Source organism: Podarcis gaigeae, assembly GCF_964106915.1.
Source record: "Podarcis gaigeae genome assembly, chromosome: 6".
NCBI lineage: Eukaryota > Metazoa > Chordata > Lepidosauria > Squamata > Lacertidae > Podarcis > Podarcis gaigeae.
In genome coordinates, this window is record NC_139682.1 from 95,783,476 (window position 1) to 95,800,073 (window position 16,598).

Consider the following 16,598-nt stretch of genomic DNA (forward strand, 5'->3'; position numbering starts at 1 on the left):
CTTCTCCCCTCTTGTTTCATCTGCTCCCAGTTAGGAGGTCCCTGAGAAGGCGTGAGTGAGGAGAGTGTAACCTTTGGCTGACCCCGTCCCACAACTACAAAACTGTCCCATAAACCCATTGCTCTCTGGAAAGCTTAGCATGTGTGTGTTTCCTTTGAAGCTAACTATACAATCCTGTGTCCGTTTACTCAGAAGTAAGACCCTGTATGTTTGATAGGTCTGACCTCCAGGTAAGTGTGCATACGGTTGCAGCCTGAAAAACTTCTTCAGTTGGGTCCAGGCTTTCAGAATTCATCACTTCAAAGACAGAGATAGGTCATTAAAATAAAAGAAGGCTAAAGGTTTTGGTGAGGAACATTCATTTCCATTTGACAAGCACCTCAAACAAGTGACTTCCAAACCAAATGACTTTTGGTAATTACTTTGAAATACACATTTTCTAGAAATAATACACTGTGCATTTGATGCTATTAGCCTGCGCTTTTTGGATCCGAAAGGTGCTTTGTGCATTGCATGGTGTAAACACATATCTGAGGATCTGTGTACAGTATGTGTTACTTCTACATGTTTGCTGACACCTACCGTATGTCTCCCTCAGCAAGGGGAGTGTTGTGGAAGCTCCTGTACAGTGATACCTCGGGTTACATATGCTTCAGGGTTACATATGCTTCAGAACTCCATCTTTCGAAGAATGGTTACAGAAAATATGGGAAATTGCCCCAATGAACAAATTAACTTATTGGAGGCAAACTTTAAACAACCAACAAGAAGACATTATTATACAGAGATGGGCCATAAATTACAGAGTCCCTTTCAACTCTGTAACTTTATGGTTCTGTGATACTAATATAATGCCATGTGATTATTTTTCACCCATATGACGCTGTTCTGAGCTTTGATAGATGTATATATTTTTCTAGTGTGTATATATCTCACATATTAAATATTATTTACTATCTTTAACTTTCTTTACTATAAATTAAATCACATAGAAATTTTTTAATGGCAAAGATGAGTGTCTGCAGTATTTGAACCTACATATGCAGAAAACCTGAAGTGATCTCTGAGCTATTAAAAAAAAAATAGCTAAACTGTTTAGAACAATACAATATACTTAGAATTATTTATTTTGCTGTGAACTGATCCTTTCCCACCCCCACCCCCAATGTCTTTAGCTGATAGAAGAAGAGGCCATGGTGGAGCTAATCTCTTTGGTTATTCTCTCCTGCTTCCAGTTAAATATTGTGTAGTGTCTTATTGCTTGCAGTCTTGAGCCACACTCGGTTGCAGATGATTTAGCAACGCTGGTTTGGTGCATGTCTTTCAACCTTCGCATAGCGGCATCAGTGGGAGGTGTACAGTCTGAGAAGGTGGGAGTGCAGTCTGAGTGAGAGAGGTGGCCTTGTTGGGTCCTCTGCCAGTCCAGTTTACAGCTTTATTTCTCCAGAGCTGGCCCTGGCTAGGGCAGCTCTTCCAACCACACTTGGCACTGGACCAACTTTTGATCAAGATGTGCATCTTTCCTCCAGAGTCTAAGGGCTCCATCTAGTTCCATTTGGCCACCTCTCAGATAGCCATGTGGAGAAACAAAAGAGAGAAGCAGCCAGAGCAGGCTTCCTCACCTTCAGCTCTCCAGATGTTTTTGGCCTACAACTCCCATGATCCCTAGCTAGCAGGACCAGTGGCCAGGGATGATGGGAATTGTAGTCTCAAAAACATCTGAAGGGCCGAGGTTGGGGAAGCCTGAGCCAGAGGATGTGCTCTTCTGGCGACTTCCATAGCAATCAAAGCTGGAAGATCTGTGGGCTGACACCTGGCTGTTGCTAGACTATTTTTAGTGCACCCGGATTTGCTAGTGGTAATGGAGCCATTTTCTCCATCCAAACAGGACGAGTGGACAGCCTAGTTATTGCCAAAGGTGTTACTGAATACACGCTCAGCCACCTGCAGTCTGCCACGGAGTATGAGATCAGCTTGAAGAGTGTCCGAAGCAGAGAAGAAAGTGAGCCTCTCTCACACACCCTGTATACAGGTATGGAATGCCTCTTGGGGGTTACACAGAATGGTCCAGAGTTTACTTGTGGGTGCAGGTGGCATTAGGATAAAGAAGCATCAATGGCTGGGGGCAAGAGCTTCCTTCAGGAATTTGGCGCCTTCGTTACATATCTTTCGGCAGCAAGTGAAAATGTTGCTCTGTAACCAGGCCTTCGGTCAATTAAGCAACCTGTTTTCTATTTTTATGTTGGAAACCATCCTGTGATCTTGGATATGGGGCATTATATAAATTTAATTAATAACAATGTTAGGTGGGGGCCAGGTAAAATGGTGGCTGCCAATGAACAACTGGGAGTGCACAGTATTCACTACTCATACTTTCACAAGTAATGCAGCATCAAAAGAAATGCTTGTTAAGCTCAAAACTGAATCTGCTGAGAGAACTGTAGTAATGGGGGCAACAGGTAGCATGGACATAACCAGGGGGGCAGGGGGACAAGTGCCCCCCAGATCAATTATAAAAATATAAATACTTAACTAAGTGACCAATCACATCAGTTCTGCCCTCCCTAAGTCCTGCCCCTCCCCAACAAAAATCCTGGCTACACCCATGGCAGGTAGTATGCTAAACAGAGTCCAATTTTTCTTAATGCCCTTACCTTGCAAATGCCTTCTGCAATTTTGGGTTGGTGGTGTATCCTAATGTGCCATTCATCTCATGCCATTGGTTTTGTGAGGAGGAGGCAGTTGAAAACATCATATGCCATTATATGCTTTGCTGTGTTATCTCTGAAATTGTACCTTTGCAGAAGCACTTCATTCCAAGATACCAAAAGATCATGACTACTGTTAGATCAATAGAAAAGGGACTTCCTACGGAGGAATGAAAATAAAAAAGAGCCAGCCTAGACACAATGGGGCAGACATTTTCCTATGTTTGCTTGCATGCCTCATTCACATGTAAAGGGCAGAGGGAGTTCGTTTTTAACATTTGAATGGACATGCCTCTTGCTTCTCCATAGCTCCAAGCACCTTTCTCTCCATCCCAGCTCACTCCCAGAACCAGAGCCGGGCCACAAGAAATGTCAGTGAAGCAAAGGAGGGATGGAGAGGTCAGATGGGGAAAGATTCACCCCCTCTAACTCATTAATTACTTTTGGTGTCAAATTCAGACGCCACTCCCCACTTTGTGTGTGAATGGGAATGATCTATGAAAAATAACCTGCCTGTCCCATCACATCTCAGTCGGGCCTCAACTTCAGACTGTAGAGCCATGGCACGGTTTTCCTTTGGGCGCTTGCTTTGCTTCACATGCAATGACTTGTGGTTTGGATACAGTACTTGCTGCTGAATCATGAGCATATGGCTGCTACGTAGTTTGTTCTAGTTGCCTTACATTTTTGCTCCATGGTTTTTGGACTTTAAGCTGCTTCCAGGTCCTTGTCATGGCTGCTGCCTGAAGCAAAGAAACAACTTCTGTGTTGACTCCCTTACCTTGCCTTTTTGTTATGCAGCCATGGATAATCCAGAGAGCTTGACTGCCACAAACATCACCCCAACAGAGACCCTGCTGAAGTGGGACCCGCCCATGGCTGAAGTTGAGAATTATGTCATTGTCCTCACACATGACACAGGTATGTCTGTGTCTGGTATGAAGGACTGTGTGGGGCATGGAGGGAGAATTCAAAAGAGGCAGGTAGAGGAGGTTGGTGTGAAGAAGCAGGGGACGGGTATGTGTGTCTCAAACGGAGGGTCCTGGCAGCCAATTTACTCTCTAGGGCATCGTGCTGGTGCTAGAGGATGCGACCGTAGTTCAGCTGATAACAGGGCCCCATGGGATTTCATCTGGGCCTTGAAAGTCTGAGACTCTGGCCTGGCTCCTCAGTCTTGGGTATTGTCTGAGTGAAGGCAGCAGCGAAGCAAGTTGATTGGGTGCCTGGGATGGTGTCCATGGGGGCAGGGCCAGCCACCCACAGGGGCACCATGGGGCCTCCTGAATCTGCCTGCCTCCTCCCACTCAGCCACCCTACAGCTGGAGGGGGAGGCAATGGGAGGACCGTTTGGGCAGCACGGAGCCTGCAGGTGCCCAAGCCACCATGTCATTCCCAGGAGACATGCAGGTCCCGTGGTGAGTGCTGCCCAGCATTTTGTCACCCCCTCAGTGGTGACACCCAGGGCAGATTGCCTCCACCGCACCCCCCCTTGCTACGCCCCGAGTGAAGGTCAGCTGCACTTAGAGTGTCCCTGCCTGGTCCATCCACCTGGCCCATGCTTTGCTTCCATCCTTGACCGTCACGGTGGTGAGGTAACTCTCTGGAATGAAGAACTTTGCAAGTCATCACCACCCCTTCTCACAGTTCCTGGCACAAAATGCAGTGGTCCAGGAAGAACAGAGTAGGGATCACAAGACTTTTGTGACCAGCAGGAACTTTTGGGATTTTGAGAAAACATTGTTAGTTTCGGTCACAAAATGGCTGCTGTGGGATATGTAGCACAAGACAAAATGGCTGCCGATTCCAAAAAAGATGTTTAACCTTGGAATCCAATGCATGTTCAGTGTAGGAGAGGGTGAGCCAGTGCAAATGGGAACTAATCAGGAAAAGCAATCTCTTGTGGATCATGCATTTTTGAGGGGATATTTACTGAAAACTTTCACAAGCACTACAGAAGGTATTGACAGGCACACTTAGATGCCAAGTTGGCACCTTCTAGACCAAAGTGTCCAGAGTTTTTGCTGTCCTTCTGCAACATTCTCTACTTCCAGTGTAACATTCCTCCTGTAGTAGGATGCATTCACACAATCAATTTCCCCCCACCATGAAGTGATGTTTCCTTTCACCTTGGCATAGCTCCCAGTCCCGACAACCTAATTGTTCTCCACGTTAATCTCAGCCTTATGAGTGGTCCATCCACAAGTTCCAGCAAGTATCCAATAGTCCTGATTTTTAAGAATTGACATATTTGCATAGGCTATGACCTGCCTGGAGGCTGAACCACTGACAAGTTTGGATTCTCCAGCAGGGGCAGCTGCCAACTTATTGTCACTATCTGACCATAAAGCCTATTTTATTTAAGTTGGATCTCACACTAGAAGGCTGTCATTTCACAAGCCTCATGTTCTGTACAATCCATCCCCTGATTTCAGTTGCTGGAGAAACCATTTTAGTGGACGGGACCAACCAGGAGTACCAACTCATCAGTTTGCTGCCCAGTACCAGCTACGGCGTCACCATGTATGCCACCAATGGGCCCGTCACCAGCAGGACCATCTTCACCAACTTTACAACTCGTAAGTATAGCCTATTAATTCTCAATGCCAGGAAATAGCATTCATAACAATTGACGACTTGTTTTCCTGTGGGATATAGGAAACAAACTTCCAGATGAAGGATTTTTATATCCTTGAGTATTCAAACTGTAGCTTGCATATCACAAAAGCCTGCAATAAAATTATTGCCCTACCCTCATTCATTTGCCAACAGTTTTGGATCCTCCCTCAAATTTGACTGCGAGTGAAGTGACTCGGCGAAGTGCCCTGCTTTCGTGGCTGCCTCCTATGGCTGAGATTGAGAACTACATCATGACTTACCGGTCACCTGATGGGAGCCGAAAGGTGGGTCCTTTCTTCCAATAAGTCTCTCATTGCCAGGGTGGAGCCAGATGATCTCCAGGTGTGCAGGCGGGGTTGTTTTTGCCTGAAGGTTGTGATTTCATTCCCATCCACCACCACACTAAAAAGGTAAAGGTAAAGGTACCCCTGCCCGTACGGGCCAGTCTTGACAGACTCTGGGGTTGTGCGCCCATCTCACTCAAGAGGCCAGGGGCCAGCGCTGTCCGGAGACACTTCCGGGTCACGTGGCCAGCGTGACATCGCTGCTCTGGCGAGCCAGAGCCGCACACGGAAACGCCGTTTACCTTCCCGCTGGTAAGCGGTCCCTATTTATCTACTTGCACCCGGAGGTGCTTTGGAACTGCTAGGTTGGCAGGCGCTGGGACCGAGCAGCGGGAGCGCACCCCGCCACAGGGATTTGAACCGCTGACCTTTCGATCGGCAAGTCCTAGGCGCTGAGGCTTTAACCCACAGCGCCACCTGCGTCCCACCACCACACTACCCCCCCAAAAAAAATCCTCAATCCATTTTTTGTTCTTTTTTTTTTTTGGCAGTTTTCATAGTCACTTTCCCTCCCTTTTGTCACTGCTTTGGAAGCCATTTTGTCTCTGTTTCAGGTCCTTTGTTTGATGTTACAGTAGCTCTGCTGTGTTACCATTTCAGCACAGTATTTGCATAGCATGCAATAAATACTCATGGGATAACATTAAACTAATGGAAAGAAATAGCATACAAGTAAAACTGGCCAGCAGTCTTCCCTAGCACGAGCCACCATTTTCTCGCACAGTTACTCAAAGCATCTCCCACCCCTGTTTGAGCCATTGCATAATAATCAGGCAATAGGTGTTTTGCCAGCAACAGCACTTGATCTTTGCCTGCATGTAACAAGTGGGTTCTTGGAGGGGAGGGGGGTACCCTTGTCCTTGCCTGCCATTTCTAATGCCATGATTTGTGGCCTTCACTCACACATGGAGGACACAAAACAAGCAATTGAGAAAGTCATGAAACTTCATGGGATAGCATTTCTGCAGCTAAACGGCAAGGTGTGGAGGGGAATAGAGTCATTCTCTTATCCAAAATTGCATCAGCTATGGCACATTTAATGTCACCGTTGTAAGCGCTGCATTTGAAAAGACTTTGTGTGCACTATCTGGGTGACATATTGCATTTTGCCATAAATAAACGAAATAAAGCAAACACGCGAGACAAGGTGGAAGATGGACTGTGTGCTACAAATGGGGAACAAGAGTAGTTTTACTACACAAACCTCATCATGTATAAAATCCATTAGGGCCCCACAACCCCATATCACTCCTTCAGGTCTCTCCTGTGTCCGAGAACATCTTGTGGGAATGATTTGTGTGATTTGTTCAGACATAACTGAAGTTATGGAATTAACACCCCCCATTAGCTGGGGGCAGAAACCAACATTGCAAGGGAAACATGAGGCTCCCACTCCTGTGTTTCTCTTGCGACATAAATTTGGGGACAAGGGCACTTGCACAGGAGAATGGCAGGACGGGAAGGGGGTGTTTAACCCTTGGTCCTCCTGCTAGACATTCACAAGGGAAGTGCCTAAGCAGTATTCCAATTCTCACAATTTACTTCCAGCCTCTTTCCAGATGTGAAGGACTGCTTTCACACAACCTGACACCCCTCAGGTTCTAAGTTCAAGACCAGAATCCTGATCCTCTAAATGCCTCCAGGTTCCACTTCTGTATTACGTACCTGAGCAGGGCAGGCCAACCCATGAGGCAAGGTGAGGTGACCAGCAGGGTCCACAGGGGCAGCAGATCCTGATGTAGATCTTTCTTTCTTTCTTTTTTAAATAATATTTTTATTGAAAATTTCCAAATATAACAAAAAAGAGAAAGAAAAAAAGATAAAACATCCACTTTAAACCTTATTTTCATTAGCATCTTTCCAGGGCTTCCCCACCCCACCCCCTTTTGTATTCCAGTTCCTTCAAATAGATTCAGCAAGTTCTTACCCCAAATTTTGGACTTATTATCATCGACCCAATGTTAAAAATATTTTCCCATCCCCTAAAATCGACCCCTGTTCCCTTCCACGAGTTCCCCTCTTTAATATGCAGAACAGAATAGGATAATAAGAATAAAAAATAAAGAATAGTTTTAAACCCTTTGGATTCCAAATTTCCCTCCCCCCTTTCCCGGTTGCGTTCCCCAATGTCCATCAATGTCTGCTGTCATCCTGGAGATCCCACATCTAGGCCGAAATCCTTCACAAATCCACTTTGCCGTCTTTTTAATAGTCTTTTGCCGTCTTTTTGGTCGTCTTTAGTTTCGAACATCCAATCTTGGAAGGACTCTATCTCAAGAAGGTCCATTTTTTCCATCCAGATCTCTATATTTAAGGGTAAAAACTCCAATTTTATTTCTTTAGACCTTTCAAATCTGGATGTCCCAAATATTCCCACTTCCAGCTTTGTCCAATTCTTGTTGTTCTTGTTGTTCTTGTTGTTCCTGCAAAAATGTTCTAATTCCAAAAGCTTCTAATTCCTCTACAGAGGCTTTGTTATTCAGGAACAAAACCTTACGTCAAGTCCCTTCCATTCTTCAATAGATAAATCTATTGTCTCCTTTAGTGTAGAGACCTCTGTAGACAAAATAGTGTTCCATTTCTGCAGTTTTCCCAGGAGATAAAAAGTCCTATTCAAATTCCATGCCAGCAATATTTGTAGTGTTCCACAGCCCCTCTAGAGGGATTATAGTAACTCAGTTTCCTTCCAGATCGCACCCAACAGTCAAAGTAACTTGTTGTCCCCTGTTTTCAACAATCTATATCAAATTGTAACAAATGTAACCGGCAAAGCCCTCATAACAAAGTTCTCTTTTTATTCTTCAACTTTGACAGCTCCTTTGACAGCTGTCAAAGCTTCTATTTCTCCTCACCAGGCGCTCTCGCGGATCGCTCCCGGTTCCCGGGGGGGGGGTTGCATTTTAGCTCATACGTTCCACTTTTCTCCTCCAGCACAGTCTTATAATTTTCCATCGTGAAATTAATAACTTTATCAATATAAGGTGGCTCTCGATCTTAGTTGTCAAATCCTTTGCTTTAAATCCTCTACAACAGGGGGGAGACGGACTTCCTTTTTGCACCTCCCCCGCTCGCTCCGAATTTAAATTATTTTTCCCCCTTTTAAGTCCAATTTCCGATTACTCATGGGTTGTTCTTTTTAGTCCAGATTTTCAATGGAAGAAGTCAGCGCTCTCCGTCAAATGGCATGCGGCTTTGCTCGGCAGGGGAAGCGGAGGACTCATAGCACCACACCACCCCCCGTCCCCCGCTCCGGAGCCTTTAAAAAGGCTCCTTCGCAGGTCGGGGGGGCGCAAACGGTGCCCGCCGAGTCACCATGTCCATGGGTTTCAGCGCCCATGGTTTTTGAGGGTCCCCGCGTCACCGGCGCAGTAGGACCCAGCCCCAGCTGAGCAGGCTCTCTCCAGAGCTCGGAGGGAGTCCGCCATTCGGCGATGGCGCCAACCCGGAAGTCCTGATGTAGATCTTTCTTTCCACCCCATCCCCTTGTTCCTGATATAGTTCTTTCCTCACCCCTTCTTCTCTGGCAGGGAGGCAGGCACCATTTTGGGTTCTGCCTCAGGTGCCAAAATGTCTTGGACCAGCCATGTACATAAGCCCCACAAATCTCTCCTGTTCATCTCTGATTTTCCATCTCTTTTCATGACTGAGCACAGGAATTGATTGTGGATGCAGAAGACACTTGGATCCGCCTGGAAGGGCTTTCAGAAAACACAGAATACACAGTGCGCCTGCAAGCAGCCCAGGATGCTGTGAGGAGTGGATTCACCTCTACCATCTTCACTACAGGTGAGAGAGTTACACAGGGCTTTCTTTCTAGAAGAAAATGTGCCGGAACTCACCACAGGAGTTCCATTCCAGGCCCCTACATGGATACGTGAAATCGAGTATAATGGGGAACACCCTGGAGAGCCCTAGTGGTTTATGAGGAGAACCCACCCTAAAGCCCAAAGAGGATCCCATCAGGCTCCAGGGAGCGTCTCCTTGCCAGCCAGAGGCTTGTTGAGGTTGCTCAGCTGAGTCACAATCACTTTTAACTGAGGTCCCATCAGAAGATTTAAAGACACATTTCCTTGGCCTATGCCAAAGCTGATATTGCTTAACAGATAAGCCTAGTACCTCCAGACTACCTCCCTCCATACATACACAGGCTGGTTTCTATGTCTGACTTAAATTTCATAGCTGAAATGCATTACCCTCCCTCTTCCCCACACAAAAAAGGCAAAAGCAAAAATGAGTATGGAGTGGAGTACAAAGTTAAGAGTTCAAACCAGAGGTACATGGTAAGTTGTCTTATACTGAGTCAAACCCTGGCTCTATCTACCTCCTTACTGTCTACACTGACTGGCAGCAGCTCTCTGGTTTCAGGCAGGAGTCTCTTCCAGCCCTACCTGGAGATGTTGGAGATGGAACCCGGGACCTTCTGCATGCAAGGCAGACCTACAGCCCTTCTCTTTAACCGTCCCAAAGGTTTTTCCTCAGAGTAGATGTTTGGCTCCAAGTTTAAATCTGATGGGGTGCATGACAAGATCGCAGGAGGGAGACTTCATTTTTTATCATTTCATTTATTTTTATTTAAGACATCTGTTAGCCACGTATCTGCCATGGCTCACAGTTTGCAAACAAAGCATAAAAGTACAAGAATACAAATGCATTTTTAAAAGCATACAAAAACAAACAAGTCATGGGAGGCAGAAAAACCCAGCATAAAGGCACAAATGTAAAGGGCAAGGCCTGGGCAAATAAAAAAAGTGATCACTGGGCACTGAAAAGAGGATAGAGACAGTGCCAAGTGGATCTCTCTGTGAACCTCTCTGAGTGAGATGTTACCAATGAGTGCAGGTATGGCCAGGCTAGCTCTGTCTATGAGGGATCACAGCTCTTGCACTAGCTAAAGCCTCTACAGATAGGGCTAGATCTAACAGCACTTCAAACTGTAGACATGATCTTTCAAAGAAAGTTCAACCCTACCCAGAACAGACTAAATACCACCACCAAACAGATCACGCACCAAAAGCTCCTCTGCCTTAATATGGACCAAGTTTCCGTTAACTGGCCTCCATCCAGTCCATGACCAGTTGCGGCCAGTTCCACAGCTTCACCTGAATTTGATTAAAAGGGTAGAAGTGGGAGTCTTCATGTACTGATGACACATTATTCCTAATTTCCAGATAACCTCTACAAGAAGCTTCTGAGTGAGGTTAAATAGCACAAGGGGCAAAATAAAACTTTGTGGCAAACCATAGAACAGCTGCCAGGGGAGAGTGGCAATCTCCCAACACCACTTCTGGAGCCCATGGTCAATATAGAAGCAGAAACATCATTTTTCTGGGCCCTCTGCTCCCACCACAGATGGTTAGTACAGGGAGGAACCGTGGTCAGTGGTATCCAGAGCTGCTCAAAGGTCCAGAAGGATCACACTCCTCCTGTGTTTCCTACAGTGTAAGTCTCTGTTTCTACCCAAAACTGGATTGAAATTGAACTAGACTAGGCAAATTCAAGAGTATCTGGAATTGCCCAGCCGCCACTTGAGTATATTGCCCCAAAGGATCCTCTGAGTCCCCCATGAATTTCTTCTGGAATTACTATTCACCCATCTCTTTAAATGCCCCTGGGACCAGCAGAAAGCCATTGGTTAACTACAGGACTGAACTAGGCAGTCTACTGCAGCTACTGTTACAAGGCAAGACACTGTGTGAGTGTCTGGAAGTGGTTGGAGGATGAATGGCGGCTAACAGATTGAGGTTGAATCCTGACAAGACAGAAATACTGTTTTGGGGGGACAGGAGGCGGGCAGGTGTGGTGGATTCCCTGGTCCTGAATGGGGTAACTGTGCCCCTGAAGGACCAGGTGCGCAGCCTGGGAGTTCATTTTGGACTCACAGCTGTCCATGGAAGCACAGGTCAAATCTGTATCCAGGGCAGCTGTTTACCAGCTCCATCTGGTACGTAGGCTGAGACCCTATCTGCCTGCAGACTGTCTCGCCAGAGTGGTACATGCTCTGGTTATCTCCCGCTTGGACTACTGCAATGCGCTCTACGTGGGGCTACCTTTGAAGGTGACCCGGAAACTACAACTAATCCAGAATGCGGCAGCTAGAGTGGTGACTGGGAGCGGCCTCCGAGACCATATAACACCGGTCTTGAAAGACCTACATTGGTTCCCAGTATGTTTCCGAGCACAATTCAAAGTGTTGGTGCTGACCTTTAAAGCCCTAAACGGCCTCGGTCTAGTATCTCTGAAGGAGCGTCTCCTCCCCCATCGTTCTGCCCAGACACTGAGGTCCAGCTCCGAGGGCCTTCTGGCGGTTCCCTCACTGCGAGAGGCCAAGTTACAGGGAACCAGGCAGAGGGCCTTCTCGGTAGTGGCGCCCGCCCTGTGGAACGCCCTCCCATCAGATGTCAAAGTGATAAACATCTACCTGACATTCAGAAGACATCTGAAGGCAGCCCTGTTCAGGGAAGTTTTTAATATGTGACATTTTAGTGTATCTTTCATCTTTGTTGGAAGCCGCCCAGAGTGGCTGGGGAAACCCAGCCAGATGGGCGGGGTACAAATAATAAATTATTAGTATTATTATTATTATTAATATTATTATTATTATTATTATTATTGACATTAAGGTGTTAGGTCAAAGTCCTCCAAGCATCCTACACACAGCTCCAGGCCTAAATAACTGAAGTTCATCCAACAATACATAACAGTGTTTTCCTGGGTCAGTGAAAATGAACACCTCTATCTACAGGTTTGACTGCCTAACATCTGTTTCTTTATAATATAGCAAGTATTTTTAAAAAATAAGATTCCACAGGCTGAATTTAGATTAGTTTATGCTACAAATTGGTGCATTTGGAAGAAGCAGGTGTCTACAGAAATAATAATATCTCACTGGAGAATGCTCTTGTGTAGACTCCTGAAGATTGAGGAACAGCACAAGAGGGCACCCAGAGTGGAACGGCTTGTTTAGAGAGGGGATGCACAAAAGTGGTTGGATGTTGAATCCAATTACATCTGTACCTAAATTGTTCAAAAGAAGCAGGAAGGAGCTGTCCACCCATATAGTTCTGAAATCACTCGGTGTTTATATCTAGTAGTCTAAGAGGGCTGCCTTTGAACTTTCTGCGGATATATTCTTCATTGATGTGCATGAAAAGGTTTTTGAAAAGGCTGCCGGTTAACAGCAACAGCTATCAACAGCCAAAAACCCTGCTTGCCTCATACAGCTATAGATCGGTGGCTGTTGCATTATTCTCCCTTCCACTTCAGTTAGTGTAAAGGATTAGGGTGACTTATGTTGCTAGGGATGAAAGCCAATGCAGAGCTTTTAGATTGATCTTGCTGACAGATGAAAAGCATATCAGACCTCATGGCGTAATTCAGTGTAGTGTCGCTGGTTTTTACATGGTTGGTATATTTTGATATATGCCGAGGTGACCAACTTCTGTACTCTCCAAACAGTGTATTTTCATTACAAAGTCATCATAACGTAGCAGTAAGGGCTTCAGGGTTATGAGACACATGACAGGAAGCTGGTGTAATATAGTGGCTAAGTGACTGGGCTACAAGTCAGGAAAACCAGCTTGGTTTGAATTTTATCTCTGTCATGATGACTTTACCAGGTAGCCTTGAACAATCTCTTGTGCCACCGCCATTTGCCTCCCAAGCTAAATCTGCAAATCTGCAGAACATAGCGAATCCAGAGACAAATAATAACGGGGGGGGGGGGCAAATTTCCACATGAATACAGCGCAAGAGAAAGGTCTGGTGAAGGAACACCTCCCTGAAGATCACAACCCCAGTTTAGTTTCCAACCCCATCTTCAGCAACTGATCTTTCTAAAGCAAAAGATGCAGGGAACCTCAAGCGCATGATTCAAACATGCCCTTAGCATAATGTGCAGTTTGACCCTAGAAAGCTAAGAATCGCAGCACCAGCCTCCTTCAATTCTCAAAAGGCTTTCCAGGAGAACAATCAAGTGTGATTAACAAAAGAGAAAATCCCCAGTTGTACACTGAAAGACTTGAACCTGCTCAGGTTGACTAGAGACATAACCAGGTGCTTTCATTCCCCCCAGCCATGCTAATAGCTGTCCGTTGTGGCTCACATGTACATGAGATTCTAGGAGAATTGCGAGATAAGCGTCACAAAGGAAACTTTATTATTAATGTCGCCCAGGTCTTCCAAGGTCTGTTTAGAGTTCAAAAGGTATGAATATGAGTTGAAATAAGTAATCACTATGGAGCACCAGGGGATTCACAGGAGTCTTGGATGTTATGAAATTGAAACAAGTCCCCTGACAGAGCAACAGTTAAGGAGGAGGAAATAGTTAAAGGAGGTCGGGAAGGGGGGAGATTCTGTGAGCAAGGCTCCTTCCAGAGGGGTAACCACAGTTAGCCTTTTGTTGGCTGAGAGGGTTGTTCTGGGGGTGGGGGGAGAGAGTTCTGTGATATAAGACTAAGGGCTTATCCAGACTTCCTCTTGTCCTACTGCTCCTCCCCCCTGGGGGAAAACGCTCTTTAGTGCTCAGAGAAAATGGCAGTTTGGGATTTCTCCAGATTGGCATTTGCTCCAATTTTGCACTAAAGAGTAGCAGGGCAAGGGGAGCAAGTGGGGAGACCAGGGTTCAAATCCCCACTCACACATAAAGCTCACTGGGTGACCTTGAACCAGACACCATCACTTCGCCTAGCCTGCCTCACAGGGTTGTTGTCAGGATGAAAGGGGGAGGGAGAGAACCACATAGACCACCTTGAGCTCCTTGGAAGACAAAGGTGGTATCTAAATGTAATAAATAAATAAATGTTTTTTAAAGCGCTTGGACTACATTCCACACTTTTACTTATAAAACAACATCATTGGCGCCAAGAAAAATCAAATCACCATGGTATAGTTATAGAAATTAATCAAATTTGGTTTCCCCACCCCATTTCTCTTTCGGTAATTTTATATATATTTCCTCAACTTCCACTAGCCATGGGATGGACAACGAGCTTGCAGAGCCCTGAACCCCTGCCCTGTGGCCTATGGAAATCCTACTTTCATTGACTTCTGTCTGTAGGAGACCCAGATTTTCCTGTAGGTTTTCGTAGTTTGTCAAGGCCCTGGAGTCTCCTCGAAATAAGCTGACCCTCTGCTTAGGGAGGCCTTTTTCCTCATGGGACTCGCCCAGACTTCCTTTTGTGCCACACTCTTCAGGCACAGGTCCATGTTTTAAAACTCCATGTCCCAAGTGCTTTCTCCAGGAAAACCTGTGTTTTACCGCTGAATTGGATCAAACAGCAATCCACAGAAAACCTGATTGTCGTTTGCTCTGATTAAGCAGTAAAACATGGTTTTTCCAGCAGAAAGTACTGGGACAAAAACAGACCTGCTTGGACACAGAGCTTTAAAGTCTGGATGCAAGCAGAGGTGTGATATCACTGCCTAGAAATTTGTCACAAAAGGAAGTCTGGTTGAACCCATGCTTTAAGTATAGAAGGTCCAAAGTTAAAAAGTTCTCAGGAAGACTCATCCCTGATAACTGTTGCCAGCTGGAGTCCTAGACAAGATTAAACCAATATCCTCAACTTCCTCCAGTCTTCCATCTTTTCTTTGTGCAATATCAGACACTCGAAGTGCCCCTTAGTGCCCCTGTTATCAGCAAAACTGATTTAAATTTAAAAATGGTCACAGTTTATTCTCCATACAGCAAGAGCACTCACAGGATCTGACCTCCCTGTCATAGTCTTGGCTTATCATGAACAAAAGTGTTTGCCAGGGTGATATGCAAGCAGAGGTGTGATATCACTGCTGACGTGTTCACTGCACTAATTTTACAGGAGGTCGTGTGTTTATGAATCCTCAAGATTGTGCCCAACATTTGATGAATGGCGACAAGATGAACGGTGTTTACACCATCTTTCTTAATGGGGACCTTGGCCAGAGAGTGCAAGTGTACTGTGATATGACCACGGATGGAGGCGGATGGATTGTAAGTGAGCAAACAAACTTGTTATGCAAGTCCTCTTCTTCTTCTTCAATCAAAAAGTCATATTTATGAGGGTTTAATGGCTTCACAGAGTTATGTGATTCATGAGTCCAATATTTGAGTCGGGTATGTGTGGAATGCCTTATTAACATTTTGTTAAACTGAGTGGCTGAAGTTATAATTCTTCATGGTTGAGTACTTTCCTTAGTTTCTAGAAATTAAGTCTCTCCATGGGCAGGGAAAAGCGTATGCATCAAGCTCACGATCGAGCGCATGAGCACTAAGGCAAGATGCAGCACAATGTCTGCCACATCACACACGGCAACGACTGAGTTATATTTTGAACTTTTGACAACATGTCGTAGGATAATGTTTTTCCTCCTATTTTTATCTCTTTGCTTTTAAACTGGCATAGGACAGTCTAAGGCAGCTGACAGCTTTCTCTTTCTTTTTTAAAAGAGCCTTAAACCAAGAAAGTTGGAATTTTATTGTAGCAAAATCCACAGTTAGAAGGGCAGGGCTCTAAGGGACAACAGGTGCCAAGCTTTACCAACCCAGTGGTAGTAGACATGAAAATGTCACTGTGCCTGGGAAGTGTGATTACCTTCGCTCCCTGAACCAGCACATAGCCAAAGCAGGCAGTGTCCCTTCAGTGTTCATTTCTGCACTTGAAATCTGCCTACATATGGTGAACATTGTCATCCCCATTCTTGCAAGAGCCAGTCTACCAGGATGCTAAGGATCTTTTTAGTGGGGTGCTTCAGCCAATCCTGGCTTCCTTGTGACTAGTAAGTACATATGATGCAATATATATATGATGCATATCTTTGCAAAAACAAGTTTATCCTCACTCATTGTTCACACTTAGTTCGAAAGCACATCAAAGTGCAAGTAGGTAGCGCTCTGGCGGGAAGGTAAATGGCATTTCCATGCACTGCTCTGGTTCACCAGAAGCAGCTTAGTCAT

The 16,598-nt window shown here is 45.5% G+C and overlaps 1 protein-coding gene across 3 annotated transcripts in view; it reads left to right on the forward strand.

Annotated features, from left to right (window-relative positions):
- TNR (tenascin R) overlaps positions 1-16,598 on the forward strand; it is a 383,028-nt gene that overhangs the window by 354,703 nt on the left and 11,727 nt on the right. For all 3 annotated transcript variants that reach the window (XM_083743753.1, XM_083743755.1, XM_083743754.1), the window contains 6 exons: positions 1,889-2,032; positions 3,510-3,629; positions 5,141-5,284; positions 5,478-5,608; positions 9,322-9,454; positions 15,484-15,635. In XM_083743753.1, coding sequence (XP_083599879.1) covers positions 1,889-2,032; positions 3,510-3,629; positions 5,141-5,284; positions 5,478-5,608; positions 9,322-9,454; positions 15,484-15,635 — 824 coding nt within the window. The remainder of the gene's footprint in view (positions 1-1,888; positions 2,033-3,509; positions 3,630-5,140; positions 5,285-5,477; positions 5,609-9,321; positions 9,455-15,483; positions 15,636-16,598) is intronic.